The sequence below is a fragment of the Falco peregrinus genome, chromosome 1 (assembly GCF_023634155.1).
Source record: "Falco peregrinus isolate bFalPer1 chromosome 1, bFalPer1.pri, whole genome shotgun sequence".
Classification (NCBI taxonomy): Eukaryota; Metazoa; Chordata; class Aves; order Falconiformes; family Falconidae; genus Falco; species Falco peregrinus.
This window is the reverse complement of record NC_073721.1, coordinates 66,472,064-66,489,880: the sequence shown is the minus strand read 5'-3', so window position 1 is coordinate 66,489,880 and position 17,817 is coordinate 66,472,064. Positions and strand designations below refer to the sequence as shown.

At 47.6% G+C, this 17,817-nt stretch overlaps 1 protein-coding gene across 5 annotated transcripts in view; it reads left to right on the top strand.

Annotated features, from left to right (window-relative positions):
- Positions 1-1,829: 1,829 nt before the first annotated feature.
- FLVCR2 (FLVCR heme transporter 2) overlaps positions 1,830-17,817 on the top strand; it is a 41,503-nt gene continuing 25,515 nt past the window's right edge. For 2 of the 5 annotated variants that reach the window (XM_055799283.1, XM_055799267.1), the window contains exons 1-3: positions 1,831-2,456; positions 15,879-16,020; positions 17,242-17,382. In XM_055799283.1, the coding sequence (XP_055655258.1) occupies positions 1,962-2,456; positions 15,879-16,020; positions 17,242-17,382 (778 nt within the window). In that variant the 5' untranslated portion in view covers positions 1,831-1,961. Of the gene's footprint in view, positions 2,457-15,878; positions 16,021-17,241; positions 17,383-17,817 lie in introns of all 5 variants that reach the window. The other 3 variants (XM_027795961.2, XM_027795962.2, XM_013304467.3) reach the window with 3 other exon arrangements.

Here is a 17,817-nt window from a genome sequence, read left to right as displayed (position 1 = left end):
GTTTAGTGCGAACAAATGCACCTTGCTTGGCAGGCTCTGGCTTGCTATGGACTTTTTGTTGGTGATGGGCAAAACTGAGGATTTTCCAGAGAAATTTATGAGCTGAAGGTGGGACTAAAACACAGCTCAAGATGACAAACTGCTTCTGACTCCAGTTTGGAGCAGGGCTGGTGGGAGGCAAAGGACCCAGCGTATGTTTCTTATTCCTCTCCCATGTATCTAAAGTTTTTTCTGTGTGTGTGCTTTTTTAAGTCACATGTAAAGAAATTTAACTGTTCCCAGTTTTCCTGATGTATGACAATGTCTCCTCAACTCCTTTATTTTTTCTGCATACTCTTTCTGCTTTTTCTTTTTCTGTTATATCCTTAGAGTTCTCAGACTAAGCAGCTGTTGAACCATGACAGTCCTTTTCCTGCTCCATTTCACCTCTGCACTCTCTGTACTGCTATCGCTTACTGCATTCCTGATACATTTAAATCACAAATCTATTAGAACAAATTCCTGTTCTTTCTGTTGTCTCAGGACAGAACTTGGAGTAACTTCGGGTACCTAACCTAATAATAAGTGGGACTGAAAACCTCTTTTCTGGCTTTTGCTTCTGAATTTGCCTTTCCTGTTTATTATGTAAAAGGACCATATTATGGTTATGTTGTACTGTCATAAGCATCCCAGGTGAGGCTGGATGTTTGCTGGCAAAGCTGCGGCCTGAGGAGGGGGAGTAGGAAGGTTTGCAGCTCTGCCCTGCGGTGCTTTCAGCAGAGCACATAGGGAAGGCTGCGCTGGCTCTGCTTGTCTCCAGCTGTGCTCCTTGCCACTCTGCTGGGAGTAGGAAACACAAGGGGGTGACAAGAAGTGAGCTCTGGGAGGATATACAGCAAGAACCACTGAATTTGCCCCTCTGGGAATAATTTATCCAAAGCTAAAGTGTCTACTTTTGCTCCTGGCCGTAGTCAGGTGGATAGCTGAGGACAGCGTTCCACAAAGTAAATACAAGCCTGAGAAACTTCACTTTTTCATTCTCTGACCCCAGCCTTTGTTTCAGGAGTATCGCATCCCAAAGACAGGTCATTGCTCCCATTTTTCCAAGTGAACTTTGAGCTGTATGTTCAATGCTGGAAGAGAGCTGAACAGCGCTAGCATGTAACCAAGCCCACATTTTAAAGCTCATGCCGAGTAATTGTACAATTGAGATAACACTATGTTAATTAAATGAACTGCAGGTCATAAGTGATCTCCAGGCAGGAATCCATCAGTGTGGTACATTGCTAAAGAGGAAAACAAGAGCTGACTCATTAACCACAAGATCCCCATGAGGATGAAAACAAACATCACTTTTGGCTTTTGCTTCAGTTGCATTGAGATGTTTTGATTTTGACTTCACTGGATGTTTTCACTTTGTAGTGTGCCATGCCATGAAAAAAAAGTAATAAAAAAATCGGGAGCCAGCTCAAATGAAACCCAGGTTCATCCTCCGGGTGCCCACCCTGGCATCTGGCTGGGTCAGGCACTGCTCACAGGCACACGGCCTGCACCCAGGATACGGGGCTGGGGCCGGCTGTGTCCATCGGCCTCTCCTGCACCAGGCTGGCCGCTCCTGCCCCGGGCCTCCCGCTCCCGCCCCGGGCCTCCCGCTCCCGCCCCGGGGCCGCTCGGCGAGGCCCGGCTGCGGCGGCCGTGGGGACGGGGCCGCTACCCCCCGCTCCACAGGTGCGGCGGCGGGGCCGGCCGTGCCCCCGGGCGGTGGGAGGCGCTTCCCGCCCCCATGCGGGGCGGGGCGGAGGGCAGGCCGGGCCGGGCCGGGCCGGGCCGGGGGCGGTGGCGGCGCCTCCCCGCGCGGTGGCAGCCAGTGAGCGCGGCGGGGGCGGCCGGGCGGGGTTTCCCGGCCAGGTGGGTGCCGGCGAGGAGCGGAGCCGGGCCGGGAAGGGCTGAGCCGGGCCGGGCCGGGGGCCTGCGCTGGCGGCATGGTGCGGCAGGAGCCTGCCGGGGCGGCGCGGGAGGCCGCCGCTGTCAGCGCCGAGGTGCGGCTGTCCCGGCGTCGCTGGGCCGTGCTGCTGCTCTTCAGCAGCTACTCCCTGTGCAACGCCTTCCAGTGGATCCAGTACGGCAGCATCCACAACATCTTCGTGCGCTTCTACGATGTGAGCGCCTTCGCCATCAACTGGCTCTCCATGAGCTACATGCTCACCTACATCCCCCTGCTCTTCCCCGTTGCCTGGCTGCTGGACAGGAGGGGCCTCCGCCTCATCGCCCTGGCCGGCTCGGCCCTCAACGCCCTGGGCGCCTGGGTGAAGCTGGGCAGCCTGAAGCCGCACCTCTTCCCCGTCACCGTCCTGGGGCAGGTCATCTGCTCCCTGGCCCAGGTCTTCATCCTGGGCATGCCCTCGCGCATCGCCTCCGTCTGGTTTGGCCCCCGCGAGGTCTCCACCGCCTGCTCCATTGCTGTCTTCGGCAACCAGGTAACGGCCGCTGGCCTCAGCCAAGGCGGGGAGGGCCTGGAGGGCGGCAGCGGTGACGTGAGGCACAGGCACAAAATTCCCCTTGGGAAACTCCTCCGGCACCTGGAGGGACGCAGCAGGGGCTGGCGGTGGGCCGGCACACCGAGGGCAGCGGGGCCTCAGGCTGCGAGGCTGGGGGCAGCGTGGGTGCTGGGTACGGCTCTGGCTCTGGGGAGTGTGTGGACTGGGGGTCTTCTCCAGTGCTGCCCTTCTCCTCCTCCGTGTGGGAATCTCCAGGCCAGGGCTTTGGTTCAGCGGAACCATGGATGGACTGGAGGGGAATGTGTGGTGCTGGGCAATGGGCTTTAGGCAGAGATTCCTGTAAACCTCCCATCTGCGGTGGCATCTGGACTTGACGCTGCAATATCCTCCCACTGACGACAAGATGGGACGAAGGAGGTTAGCTGTTTGCTGAAAAGAGTTCTTGTGACTGAGCCTTGGGGAAAAAGAGCTTAAGCACTATCATACCTGCTAAAAAGTAGGTACAGAGTTTCCACAAGCAGTTGCTTTGGAAAGAAACAAACCTTCCATCAGGTTAGGACGAGGCAAGCTCCCCGAGCACTCTTGTATCAAGGTGGGTCAGGGAGGCCAGCAGCCCGCAGTTGCTCAAGCTGTGGTGGGCTTTTCTTGTAGCCACCTAGTGCTCAGAGGAGATAATTTTTTCCACAATTTTGAAAGGACCAGGAAAAGAGCTTCTTGACCCTTGCACCAGAACACCCACTCATCCCTGTTGCATGAAGCAGACAGGCCAACAGTGTGATGCAATGGGGCGTAAGCGAAGCAAGTGTGGCTCTGCAATGCTGACGCAGAGATGAGGCAAGCAGAACCTGGCCTTAGCTGCTAGGCTGGACCTGCGCCCCTTGCTTTGAGACCCAATATACTACCCTGCATATATCTGTGCACCATCCTGGACCATCCTTGATTCAGCCTGTGTGTGGCTGCTATTCAGATTGCAATGTTTTGCAATTTGGGTAGTTTCTAGTGTGTGGTCCTTCCTCACAGATAACTGTGTGCAGTAGGTTTGAGGTCTCCTTTGCCCACATTCCTGGGTTTCTGTATTTATTTAAATACTGCTGAGGCAAAAAGAGGTGAATACTCAGAGACGGTACTTGAAGAGCTGAAGTTTGTGGAACAGCACTAGGGAATTAAGGAGACTGGTTTACATCTTTTGGAAAGAGGAAGCATGGTTTACATCTTTTGGAAAGAGGAAGCATACTTCTCTTTCTCTGCGTGAATCTACTTTACTCTTTGCTCTTATCACCCAGCCTAGTGGGCTGGTTTTTATGTGTTTTAAATGAGTTAGTGTGGAAGGCATTTAACTTGGCATGAGCACTCTGCTGATTTAGGAGTAAATAAGTAACTGAGCATTTTGCTGTCAGATTTTTTTTTTTGATTGTTTAGGTGCAGTAACTCAACCGTATGTGTAAGAAATCCAAACAATGAGGTTTTCAGCCTCTGCTATATGCCTGTGTGGTATCCTCATTGTCCTAAAAGGAGTGGGTTAGTATAATGGTTGTGAAAAGCAAACTTTGGCTACACTGGTGCTCTGCACACTGCCCTGGGGGTTGAAATGACATGGCAATGAGACCTCAGTTTAGTACATAGTCTTTGCTTTGTAAGCCCAGACTTTCATTTTAGAGAATTGGAGAAGTCAGAAATGGCAGTGGCTTAAGGCAGGGTGTACTCCATAGGAAGGACCTATTAATTCCCTTAGTCAAGGGTCCTGAGGTGCGTAATCACAGTGAGTGAAAAGTAGCTGTTTTGTTTGCTGTTGATGTTGAGCGGGGTGAAGAAACAGAGGCATCCTTTTATCCTGACTCTGCAGTTAAAGACTGTGTTTTAGGGAGTGTTAGCAAAGGATATAATATAGCGGGTTTGTAATTGCAGTGTGCCAGTATGGCAAATTATTCCCTATGCTCATTCCTCTGCAGCTGTATGACAGTTTTCCTTTCCTTGCCACGTCAGTTACAAATCATCAGGGTGGAAAACTCTGTCGTGAGTTGTTACCATGACGGTGATTATTGAATGCCGAGCACCAGTGTCCCTCTACATCAAGAACTGCAGCCAGCTACATGGAGGAGTGGGGCAGTGTCCCTGCTTCTCTGATACACTTGCTGTCTTTCTGCTCCTACCCTCTCAGCCTTAGGCAGCACTTAAGCAGCACTGTCCCGAGGAGAACCCTGCCTGCTGGTTCACGAGGACCTGCCAGGGTGATGTCTCCTCAGGATGCCGTTGCTGCTTGCTGAGTGATGGTAACCTTCAGGTTCAAAGTTAGCCCTGGAGAGTAAATCATTGAATCAGTCAGACTGGGTATGAAATATCTTTTATAAAACAAACCAACCCTAGCAGATTATCAGATTCTCCTCACTTGTTTCTGGTCATGTGCTGGCTGTGGTATCTGAAGTGCAAAGAAGGCTTAGATTGAGCACTCCTGAATCAAAGCTGGAGAGCTTCTAGAAGAGAAGAGCATCAACACCTGTGGAAGAAGAGATCACATTCTCTTGTTTACCTGCTGCTGGTTTTTATGACATTTTACTTTTCCCCATTTTAACAGGGAGATGCATAGGGTTTTCTGTTCTTTTTCATTGTGCATCTATGGGGAGGTGTAGAATGACGTTTACTTGCATGTTGGATAATTTGGCATTAAAATGTTAGTGTTACTAAAATATTACCAGCATCTCATTGCTTAAAAGACTAGGAAAAATCTACATGGGGTCTTTTCCTCAGGCTGAAAGTCTAGGGTAAGGGACCAGAAGTGTTTTGGAGAGTTCACTGATGTCCTTCAGATGTGTTTTGAATATTGGGCTGAGTATGTCTGACACGCTTGTGAAATACAGCTGTTAGTAGTAGCGTGTGTGCTACATTCTCAGTAGTGTCACTTGTGGAGGAGCTTGGTGCCGGGCATCTACATGGATTCCCATGCACAAGAGGTGGGCAGGAGAGAGCGGTTTGTGTAAGGCCATACATTTAGTGTATTGATTCATCAGGCTGTTCCCTATTTAGGGCCACGGTTCAGACCTGACGGGTTGGAGCAAACGGGCTTCTGATTTCTGTGTTGGAGGGAAACTGTCCCCTTGTCCTCTCTGCTGACAGGACCAAAGCGGGAAGAAATGCTGACGTATTAGCATTTGCAGGAGTATGTCCTTGCTGGAGCAGCAGGCCTTGCCCTTCCTTTGACATACTTGCTCTTCTGTCTTTTGGAGATGAAGAAACACGGTGCTGTGGCATGACAGCACTAACATGGTGGTGAGGGATGTTTAGATAACGAGTTAAATTCTCATGGCTTTTTGAGATCTATAAACTGGAGCCTGGGTGGCCAGGTAACCAGCTCTCTGTTTCAGCTTCCATGGTGTGTGCTGGACTGCTGTGCTTGGGCCATGCGTCTTCATGCATCATTCTTACCGCTGTATCTCCCTGTTGTCGCTTGGTGGGCAAGGGACATGGGTGGCATGCAGTAACTGGGAGTGTGTAACTGTGCTGCACAGGGGCAATGAAAGAACATCTGTGTTTGTGACCTTGTATTGCCACCAGTGGTGGTAATTTTTTTGATTGAAAGAGACCTTGTTCCTGGCTTGTGCCATTCTGACAAAGAGAAACAAGCAGCTGATGGGCTTGGGAGTGAGGATGCAGGTGTGTTAGATGATCTTTCTGCTGCAGTTTTGCCTCTTCACTTTTTGACAGGGATTGATGAAGGGTGTTGGTGTGGTTTGGGAGGAAAGAAGCCTTCAGCTTCATATGAAACTCTGCCTCTGGGGGAAAAATGATGCAGCACCGTACTGATGTTCTGGTCCTTGTTCTGATGCAGCTGGCATGTGACTTCAGACATTTAGGGCTTCCGTAACAGACAGCCTGAGGCAGAGCTTTGAGGTGCTATCTGTAGACTGATGGGGCTATCAGTCTGGCAGTGATTAGATGATGGCTTTTAAAGTGGACAAACTGGATTATAAACCCTGAAATGTGCTCTCTCCTGATGGGTACTTTCCTCTTGTGAACTGGGGGAAAGAGTCTTCATGGGGTAGTGGGTGGGAGGGTGTTGCTGAATAATCTGGTCTGCAGTACTTGAATTGCCATTGGTTTTGTGCTGTTTGTGCTGAGCATGTGCTGCTATTTGCCTCACTGCTAACTGTTCTGTACCTTTTGCCCTTCAGGGAAGCCAGCATCTGAAAGTCTAAGAAGTGGTGTAGAAATGGAGCACAACCTGTGGATTTCCTGTCTTCGAGTGGACTTCTAGATCTCTTTGGCTGTTCTGTCCCTGCTGGAGGTTCCCCAAGTCTTCAGATGAGATTTGGTCCCTGTTAGAAATAGGGCAGGTGGTGGTCTGCCTCACATCCCTCTGTAGCTTGGCCCTGTATCTCCTAGGGTTTTAGCTATTAGAATAGAGAAGACTTTAGCAAGGAACCAAAAGAAGCTGGTAGTGGCAGTAGTTAATGGTTGACATTCTCCAGCCCTGGATCCTTTCCCCTGTAAAGAAGGGCAGGGTGCATCAGAGCAGTTGGATTACAAGGAGTGCTGTGTGGCCAGCTCTCCGAGATCCTGGATGTGGCTTACTGTGGGAGGGTGTGCTGACCAAATAGCAACGTGGCTTTCTCAGGAATGCCTAATTTTCTGTAAATGGACACTGGAGCCTGAAATGAACTTTTTATACTCATTTATCTGGTGCTCCTTTCCCAGCCGTACAGCAAAGGCAGCTCCCCCTTCTCCCTCACAGAAGCAGTAGGCTTCTGGGTTACGTTCTGTGGAAGTTGCATGGGAGTTAAATGAATGGCTGCAGTGTTTTTGCTGGGAGGGGCTGCTCTGTGGCACCCTCAGCACTTGCCCCTGCAGGACCCCTCGGGGATGGCTATGTTTGATGACTGTAATAAGTCCTTGACCAAAGTGTTACATCCCAACTGAGGATTCCAGCAGCAGCTGAGGTATCTGTCAGAGCTGAAACCCCTCCCTTCAGCTTTACTCTTTTATCTACTGCTGTTGTTTTGCTGCGTTGCGTTTTTTTCCCAGTAAACTGGGGGAAGGTGCATTCAAGGCTGAGAGGCCCTGAATGACTTGCATGAAGAAGTAGTTTTCATCATATTAAGCAGTATGAGATGACGCCACAGAAGCAGAAGTGTGTTGAGGAAGGGAGTTGGCCTTGCTTCCAGAAGAGCTTTAATTGTGCAAGTGCAGTTTGAAAAAATACATTATCTCCCACATCAGTGGGAGAGTAAAAAAGAGCCTAAGCCCTATCTTATCTTGTCACAAGGCCTGGATTACAATTTTTCCTTTCACAACTTGGGTCCTTTCTGCTTCTTAAAACACTGCAAGAAAGGTGACTAAACTGGTTCCCAAACATTTACGTATGTTGACTTTCTGACTATTTGGATTTCACAGGTTCTTTTAGTTTTGCTGTCAGTGGTATGGAAGAAGCATATCCTGGACAGCAATCCATACAAAAATACGCTGGGTAGGAACTGTCAGCTTCTACTTTACACAGCTCTTCATCTGAGTATTTTCAATTCTACTGTAGCATTTTATATAGAAAGGCAGCTGGGACCTGTGCTGATAGCAAAGGACTGGGAAGCTGACGATAGGAGTCAGGGTGTGAGAAGGGGGTGGCTGTCTGCTTTCTGCAGATTGCGATACGTGAATTGTAGGGTCAGAAAGTTTAGCTGCTCCTGTAAAAACGTCATGGTTATAGCGTGGGAGGCACCTACAGTTAGAAAAGGAGGGCGCACCACAGGGCAGAGCTTTGTCCTGCAGACAAGAGTAGAGGAAGAGGCTGTGTTGCCCAGGGCTTTGGAATAGGTACCTCCTCAGAGGGGTTCCGTGGGTGAATGGAAATCCAGGTCTGCTGCATTTAATTATGCTGGCAGAACTGTCGGACAGGCATCTGGCACGGGTCCTGTGTGTTTTGACCTTGGTTCAGAGTTCCCCTCTCATACATGTAACAGCAATGCAGTGAGGAGAGCCCTTCTGTTCCCCTTCATAAGGGCTTTCTTACTCCAACAAGAGGTGCATTGTTCAGATCCAGCAAACTCTGCAGCTTCCCCCTCCTCCCACCTGTCAGGTGTATCCTTTTGCCGCTACCAGTTATGTTCTGCATCTTTGCACTGGTTTGTGTTACAGGGTAGCTGGTGTGGGCTTTGTGACACCCTGATCTAGTCTCAGCTGTTACTGAACAGCACAGACGTTGCTGTACTTGGCTTGTGCATTTTGTCTGTAAGATTTTTGGAGAGACAAACTATTGTGGTAGTGGTGATTGGAGATGGAGGTTTCTAGAAGGACAGCAGTTGCAGTGTGCAGGCTTCCTACTCTTCACTGAGAACCTTATCTTCCCTGGTGATAATATTGTCGGGTCAGTTCTCATCGTTCATTTGGGGAATCCCAACAGGATTTGTTTCTAAGCTCTTGGTATCTGAAGCCACTTATCTTAGAACCAAGTATAATTAAAAAAATACAAAACAAAACCCCAGATCACTTTTACTGTTGTGTCTGGAGAACAACAACTTGAAAATGTGAAGCCCTGTAGACTTAGATGTATCTGTCAGAAAACACGGACATCAGTGTGTACAGCAGGACCGACTTGTTAAAATGATGATGTCAGTCATTATCTTCCAAAGCATGGTAGTCCCTCTGGTTTTCTAGAGCATTCTTCATCTCTGTGTTCCTTGATTGATGTGGGTGTTGAGGATTAGAGGTAGCATTGTGCGTTCTGTAAGTAAATGGTTCAAGACTGGTATTGCATCTCTCCAGCAGTTACGTGAATCTTTCTGCTCCCCTGCTTTCGGAGGCAGTGGAGGAGGCTCTGTTAGAAATGGAGGGGTGGCCCTGGAGGGAAACGGTTGGTGTGACCCTCAGAAGACTTCTGGCAGTGGCACTGTGTGTGTGGCTCAGTGTAGGGCTGCCAGGAGGGAAGCGTTGGTTTTTTATTCATGCTTTAAAACATTGAATTTGGTGGAGTTTCACAAATGTCCTTCAAAGAGAGGTCTGCAGTGGGTACTTTAGATTCTTCTATTTCTGTTCTCCAGGCTGATCTGGGGTGGTGGTGGTGTGATCAATGAGTCAATGAGTCAAAATGAGTGTTAAAAGACGCTCTTCTGGGAGTGGAAAGGTAGAGGAGCTCCAATGGTGTGTTGACAAAAGCAATGGGCTCTCTTTGCTGAGAGCAGGTGAAAAGTGCTCAGGGAAGGACAGTAAAAGAGTGTGTCCTCTTAACTCTCTGAAGTCTTGGCTTGGGAACTTGCTGAGATTGTGTTGAAATCATAGTGTCTGAAAAGCCTGTTGCATGGTGTTTATCGATGCGTAAACGTCAATATTTTGATTGCTATAGTTCCTGTCCATTTGGCCAAACTAGTATGCTGCTGGCCCCAGGGTTTCCTGGCACTCGTGCCTGTGCCGGGCCTCTTGGAACTTCGCATCACATTTCCCTTCCTCCCTCCTGATTTCAGTATTTGTAACAGCAGAGTTAGCAGTTTGGTGTGTTTGTGAGCGAGCAGCATGGGGTTTCTGTTGAGTTGTTCTGTTTTACTCCTGGATGAATACCCTCTGGTCCTGACGCCTCATAGATGAAATCAGTTGAAATAAATTGATTAAGATCTTCCACTGATAGCACTTCAGATTTTTGCCATGCGAAGAGATTCTGTTGATGCAGAAATCTCCCATAAATATCGTGTCATGAACACGGGTGCAAGACTTCATATAGTTCTCCCTTTTTCTTGAATGTTCTCCTTCCACAGTGATCATCTTTTGGCCCTACAGACTTTCTGGCAGGCTTCCTGATTTTGCTGTGTTTTGACTTAGTTTGTAAAGTTGTTCCCCTGCCTTTTTTTGCCTAATAATGGTTTTACTTTAGTCTGGTCCAGCTTGCTAGCTTGCTCTCTTTTTTTCTTTGCTTCAAGGAATAATGCCTGGGTTTTGAACTGGATGGTGGTTGGTGTTTTTATTTTGGTGGTTTTTTTTTTTTTTGTGTGTGTGTGTGTTGGTTGTTTTTTTTCTCCCAGCTGTGGTTCCTTTAGTCTGTTCTAAAATCTTTTGCTAATATTCTCTAGGCTTACACTGAGCCTCTGATGCAGTGTCTTTACAGCCTTAATGGTGCTTGCAAGCATTTAATTTCTTTGGCTTTTTTTTTTTGTTTAATAATTTCATTTTAACAAGCTTTTTCCCTTTCAGGCAGCTCCCTCTTGCGAGTTAAATACTGCCATAGTGCTTTGGAGGGTGTGTTTTTTTGTTGCTGCTGCAAGGAAGCTGAATTTGAGTGCAGTGCAGAACTGTTCTGTAATATTGATTGTGGTCACACTGTGCTGTTCTAGGTCTAAATCACAAATTGTGCTGCCTCTTATAGGTTATCCTCAGAAAAGAGTATTTATGGAATCAAAAAATGCAGTCTCTGCATCACCCCTGTCACTTAGCCTGCAAGGGCATTGTCGAAATTTCTCACTGTAGTATTTTTCTGCCTTTGCAGTACCTCTCTCTTTCTATCTTTTAACACTTTAATTGACCTTCTGGGTTTGGTGGTCTCTTCTGTCAATATTTGTGCTTACTTATGGATTTTTATAGGGCTTCTGTATTCCTGTTGCTGACTCTTAGTTTTCTTTGAGGTGGAGACCCACTCCTCCATTGATCATTCATTTACTATTTTTATGCTGATACTGCACCGATTATCTTCCTGCAGCAGACTCTTCGTATTCAAACAGCTAAACTTAAATTAGACATCCCATTTTCCATTTCAAGATTTCAGGTACGTTTATACCATCTTATTAGCCACTTGCTCTTGGTTTTGTTGCCTGTTCTTGTATACGCTTGAATCTTGAATATGGTGGTGTTGTTGGGATTGGTCCTTGACAAAATTCAGGTAGGAAATGCATTCCTTCAATTCTTTATCAGCCTTTAAAGAATAAGGTATCTGAACAGTGCACTCTGCTGTAGTTGTTGACTTCCCTGGTATTATGTTTAAAAATTACCCCAAAGTCACCTTGAAATAAAGTGCTAGCAGCCTGGCTCCTGAGGACAGATTCTTGGACATCAAGACAGTGTTGTGTGTTTTAGGTGTAGGGATGCTGAATGATGTGCTAAATTTTGGGAACTAGAGCTTATCTATATAGGTCTTGGAAACCTTTCTGCCTGTACAAAAGTTGGAGATGCTAATTTGTATGCTGGTGAGAGGGACTGCACCCTGAACTGTAATGACTGATGGATGGTCTCTGTGAGGAAGGTAGCACACACTGTTACAGCACCAACCTTGTTTTCACGTTGCTATGTTTTCCTAGCCATGATGTGATAGGTATGAAGGGAGACAAGTTATTTTTCCCTTGCTAAGACATCTTTAAATTTTCTGGTTAACTGGTTACAGTGCTGTCTGTTTGGCTGATGGTGATGTGGGTACTAGCCTGCTGAGAACCAGGCTAAAGATCTCCTTGGGAAAGGTAAAGTACCCGCTGTATAATACTCATTGTGTTGTTGAGAGCTTGGCTTCATTGCTAAAAATGGTATGAATAATCAATCCAGGGTCTGTGATTATCCTCCAGGAAATCTTCAGTTTTAGTCAAGTCGAGGAGCCTCATTTTCATAGGATGAGTAACATTAGTTGCTCTGAAATACAAAATGTAGCTCCTATTGCTATGACTGCTGGGTTTTTTTTCCCCTCTATCACCTAGTCCTTCTCAAGGGTTTAACAAACTCCTGATGGATAAAAGTGATTCCTTTTTTGGGAGGGGAAGGGAGAGTACAAAACATTGATTTATGGTTAGAGAAATAGTTCAGATCTTCTGAAAAGACAACAGCAGTTTCCAAGAAGGCTTGAGTAAGTTAGTGTCCTGTTGGGTAAGTGATGACTATGTGACTACCCAGTAAAGGATTTCTGAACAATTTGCAAAACAGATTCTCAATGCCCTCTCTGCTAGGTACATCAAGGGAATCCTTACTTTGGTCCTGGAGAAACTTAAATAAAGCCTGAATCTCTCCTTTCTTATTCTTGTTTCACTATGGTTCAGCACCTTGTGGAATTAGCATGTGATTGCAGAGTGCAGGAAGCCAAGAAGCACCTAGGACAGGAATCCTGCCCAGTTCTTCCAAGAATGAAGTGCTGGTAAGACAAAGGAGCAATTTCCAGGGAGGTATGTATTTATAGACCTTATTTGGTGAAAGGTGGAGGTGCATGTGTGAGACCTGGTATATAAGACCCAGTAGGACTCTTCCCTTGAATGGAAAGGAGCAATGCTGAGAGTCTTTCCCTTGACCTTTGGGAATGATAAGGAGATAGGAGTGAAGCCCAGTGTGGCTGTGTCCTGGGCTAAGCAGGCATGCCAGAGCCACAGGCTTGCACTTTGGTGACAAGCAGGGCAAAACAAACATGCTGCAGAGACAAACCGGCTTCCACCCTCTAGGGGTGATCTCTCTGAACATCTGTTTGGTGCAGTTGCCTTTTCTGTGCAGCTGCAGGCTTCTTTCCCTTGGGCAGAGGAGGAGGAGGCATGCAATTTAATGAAGATAAGGGCTTGAAGCCTCTAAGCTAGCTGATAGTTGTGCTTATTGGTAGTCAGTGAACCTCAGAGATCAGTGGGCAGTGCAGAGGAGGAGAGCAGACGTGACTCACTGTGACAAGAGGCTGGGGATAGGCCACATCTGCACAAAGTTGAGCTCTGGCAAGTTTAGTCCTGTGTCAGAGGCTGCCTGTGCTGTGTGGGTGTTAGGAAGGTTCAGCCTTCTAATGGTCTCTTAAATTTCCTCCTAAGCTCTTTCAGTCCCTGACTTGCTATCTGGGACAGCACAACTTATGTCTGTCTTCAGTCCATATAACCAACCCCTGAATGTTCTCATTCCTGACAGTGCCCTGAACTAGTGGGGCACACTTGTGATCTCTTGGTGACTCTTCCCACCGGCTCCCTCTGATGTCCCAGCACAAAGAATGGACTCGGCACAGATGCCTGTTGCTGATCCGGACCCAGGCTGTTCCAGGTCCCAGTGGAGGGCACTGTTTGACACAGAAGTTTGGCCAGACGTGGTTGAAAATGACTTGTTCATAAGCTAAATAGGGTGTCTGAGTCTAGCAGATAGCTCTGTTTGAAACATAAGCGTTCTTCCTGCCTCAAAAATCCACCAGCTGGATGTATAAGGGAGGGAATTTGTGGAGAGTTTTCCAGGGCTGATTTTTATCCCAACTACCAGATATGGTACCTGAAATGTATTTGTTCTGAAATGTATTTGATCTTGATCCTGGCCAGTGAGTAGACCTTCCAAAATAAGTCCATCGGCATCCCAGAAACATGGAGGAGATATGACAGAGAAAGCATGCAGAAAGCACAAGGAGTTTTTGCTGGAAAGCAGCCCAGGCAACGTGTCTGCACTTGTGCCTGGGTTACAGGGCTCCTGGGTCGTTCCACTCTGTATGCTGGCATGCTTGGCTGTGGTTCATGGGCAGCATGCTCCTTGCCTTTCTTAGTCTTTGCTTTCCGTACCTGTAGAGTAATAGACCCTTTCCAGGGACTACGAAGACATCAAGCACTGCAGAATCCTTTTGTAGGGCAGCAGCTGGTTAGTGGTGCTGTCGTGCTGCTGTTCAGTCCTCACTGAGGCATAAACAGTATCCTCTCCAGTCCATTATCTTGGGACAACAGGTCGTGGTGGTGCTAATTGATTCCTATTGATCTAATGTTTCTTACATGGAAGTAGTAAATGCAGTGGGCTTAATTTGACTATATCCTCAGTTCCATGTTTTGCATTCTCCTACCACCTCTCTTAGTGTGATGAGGGCAGCGGATCTATAGAGGCTGTATTGGTGTAGCATGAATAACTACTGTGGGTGGGATTTTTCTATGCTGCTAGACTGTACTGGTTCAGTTAGCGCTGTTCTGGTACTCTTCATGCTTTTCTGTCTCCAGGCAAATGGTACAGTCTGCAAAAGAGATTGGAAATCTCCTTTTCAGGCAAGGATGAAAATGGCTGCATGGCCATCTGGTATCTCTCTTGGGTGCTTTCTCAGTCCTTCCATCTATTGGAGGCTGTTGTGTGTGCCTTGTCACTGTCCACAACAGTGGACATAGACTTAAATCAGGAAATAGCAAAAATGAGGGTGTTGCGAAACAAAAAATTGCTTTTGCCCTAAACCGGGGTGAGTGTGCAGAGCATTAAGAGCAAGCAAGAGCTGAGCTTGAGCATGGCTTTTCTTCTGATATCTGAGAGGGCTGCAACTGCTGGGCAGGGCCAGGGAACAGGTAAATACATGGTGCTTGGGAACCAAATGATGATTAAAATGCAGCCACAAACAGTGGAACACAAAGCGGGGTGGAGGGAAGTGGTTTTTTTTAGGCTCCCCTTGTGTTTAGATTATGCATGAATGTGCTGAGTGCACTTTGGGACTCACTTTATGAGGTGTGCTCATAAGCACCAAAGTAGCTATTTCTTACCTCTCCCATTTGAGGGTGGCATTGAAGGTCTGTGCCACTGTCAGTCCCATTTATCAGTGTGGCAAAATCTGTGCTGCTGCAGCTCCTTGTCACTATCCTAGAGAAATAGCTGTGGAGTTAAAAGCCTTAATGTCCTCCCTAAAGTGTCAGCTGCCACTGCAGGGGCTCCCCAGCTGGACGTGTGGGGCTCTTAGCACAGTGGAGGCCAGAGCTGCAGGGGTTTCATTGTGCAGCCCTTCAGATCAAGCATTTTATCCGGGTGCAGTTGCCAAGCCCCATTACACAATCTTCATGTTTAGGGTACATGCCGTCGTGCTTCCTTTGCTCTCAACCTTGATGTTTTTCTAGGTTCACCTATTGGTCACAGGGTGAGCCTTGTCTTGGGAGGGGGCTCATTAAGAAACAGCGTCATAAAGTGGCTGAACCAGATTAATATCTCCCTCATTAGGAGTGAGCAGGTTTCTGTCTCCGCCGTTGCGCTTGTCTGGCTGGAAAATAAATTAACCCATTAATAAATTAACACATTAACCCAGCAAAGAATCGTGGTGAGTTTTGATGGTCTTGTTTTCTGCCGTTTTTGATGAGCAAAATTGGATTACCAGTTGATCAGGCCAGCACCAGAGCAGGTGCAAGGTAGAGTGGGATGTGTGTATGGACAGGAACATACATGTGTGTGGGAGGACAGGGGAAGCAAGTCCTTCATCTTGGTGGAGGCAGGTATTCATTCTGCTCAATTCCATTGTAATATGAATGAATATCCTGACAGTTGCCTTGAATATCCTGACAGTTGCAAGTGCAAGGGGGTGCTTCTTTTGACGTAATTGCAATGGGTAGCTGGCTTTTATCTCTCAGTTGTTGGGTGGTAAAGAAGACTTTCAACTTGGTTGTGAAATTGGATTACTCTCAGTTGAGCCCTTACTGGGCATCAGGGGGCTGGGCTGTGGGTTGGTGGCAGTGTTGTGGTTCCATGTCACACCTCTTCATGTCCTCTTTCTCTCCGGCTCAGCTCGGCATTGCTGTGGGCTTTCTGGTCCCTCCAGTTCTGGTTCCCAATGTGGAGGATGTGGAGAAGCTGGCCTACCACATCAGCATCATGTTCTTCATGACCGCAGGTGTGGCCACAGCCCTATTCATCCTGGTCATTATAGGTAAGGAGGTGGGAGCATGCACGTGGAACCACGTGGGACTGAGAAAATCAGCCTCTGTGTGTGAGGGGCCTGTGTCCTAGGAAATGGGCTGGGGAGGTCATCTGGGGATGTCTCCTAGCATGCAGCTGACAGGGTCATGCAATATCATTTATTGCTGCTTCAAGCCTTTGATGAACAGCAAATGCAGAAGGGAGTACAAGAGATTGTGAGTGAGCCTGCCAAAGTGTTCATTTCATCCTTTACCTGCATAATAAAACACTGGTGTGAATATGGCCTTTAAAAGCCAACAGAAATTTTCAAAGGTTCACAGTCCTCTTGCCTGCAAACAGGGTACTGGGCTTTGGGTTATGTCTTGGATCTGACTAACTCTTAAGGGCAGGGAGAAATGGGCAGGTTATATGGCATCATAGGAACAAGCTGTTCCCAGGAGAAAAAAAAGGTTACCAGTTATAATGGGAGAGAAGGAAGCATTAAGAGCAGTAGCCGGACACCAGAGGTACAGTTCCTCTGCTTAACACGTGAAGTGGAAGCCAGATCTTTAACATGAAATGCTGGCATGCTCACTGGAGAGCTGAGCTTGTCTGTTGAACTCTGTGTAATTTATTTTTTTTTTAATAGGCACATCTTGGCAGCTTGTTCATGTTGCCTGGTGGCTGAATCAGATGTAGACTTTAAAGAATCTGGGGCAGGGAATAGACAAGTTACAGAAGTGGCTGTCTAGCACCTGGTACAGCAGTATCGCCTTTGACTGGGATTTCTGCATGCCACTTTAATGCTGCTTAGGGACAGCAGATGGCTTGGCCAGCCTAAGAACTGCCAGGCCTGAAATAAAACCTGGCATAGGTCATGGCTCCCTAGGCACTGGGCACTGCAGGGCACCAGGCCATGTTTGCGAGCTGGATTTTCCCACTCCACTTTTGCATTTGTAACTCCACACAACATTTTTGCAGCAACTTTGTTGCTGCCAGACACTGTCTACACAAAAAGCTAATTGAAGGCAAGTGTTCCCCCAGCAGCAGGAGTTATTTTTGGAGAGACCCCGTTCCTTCCTGTTTGTGGAGAAGTTCATGCATGGAGACCAAAACTTAAGGGTGGCGGTGTGTTTTGTAGACTTGGTTTTACTAGCCCCTCTGCCATCCCTCAAATGGCTCTACCCACAGTGTGTGCTCAGGCTCCCTGATTGCACTGCTACAAACAGGTGTGCTTTGTGTCTGGTTTCAGTCTTCAAGGAGAAACCCCCACACCCTCCGAGCCGAACTCAGGCCTTGATCCAGTCAAGACCAACAGAGGAGTATTCCTACGTGCAATCAATCCTCCGTCTGCTCCGCAATGCCAACTTTTTGCTGCTTATGGTCACTTACGGTAAGGTCCAGCCTTTCTTGTGTGCAGTTATCACCACTTAGACATGCTTAGCTTCTCCCTCCTTCTCTGTCCTCTGCTGGGAAGGTAGCTGGCCTGAGTTTTTTTTTAGGGGAGCGTAAGGATAACTGTGCTACCACACATACCAGGAGTCCTTCTAGCCCAGTAATCTCCAGCAGCGGTACAGGAAAATGCCTGGGGAAGAACAAAAGCAAGGCAAGTACACAGAGGACAATATGCTCCCACTACTGTTCTCCCAGTCTTAGACTGTTTTCTGCTTAGGGAAATCCCCTTAGCCTGTTGTCTTTTTTTTTTTCCTAGTCACTTAGTTGCTTGCAATGAATTAACCTAAGTGCTTACCTAAGATATATGGAGCTGTGTCTGAGTGCAAGTCACAGCAATGAGTAAAAGTCACTTCCCAAGGCAAGGGTATGGCTG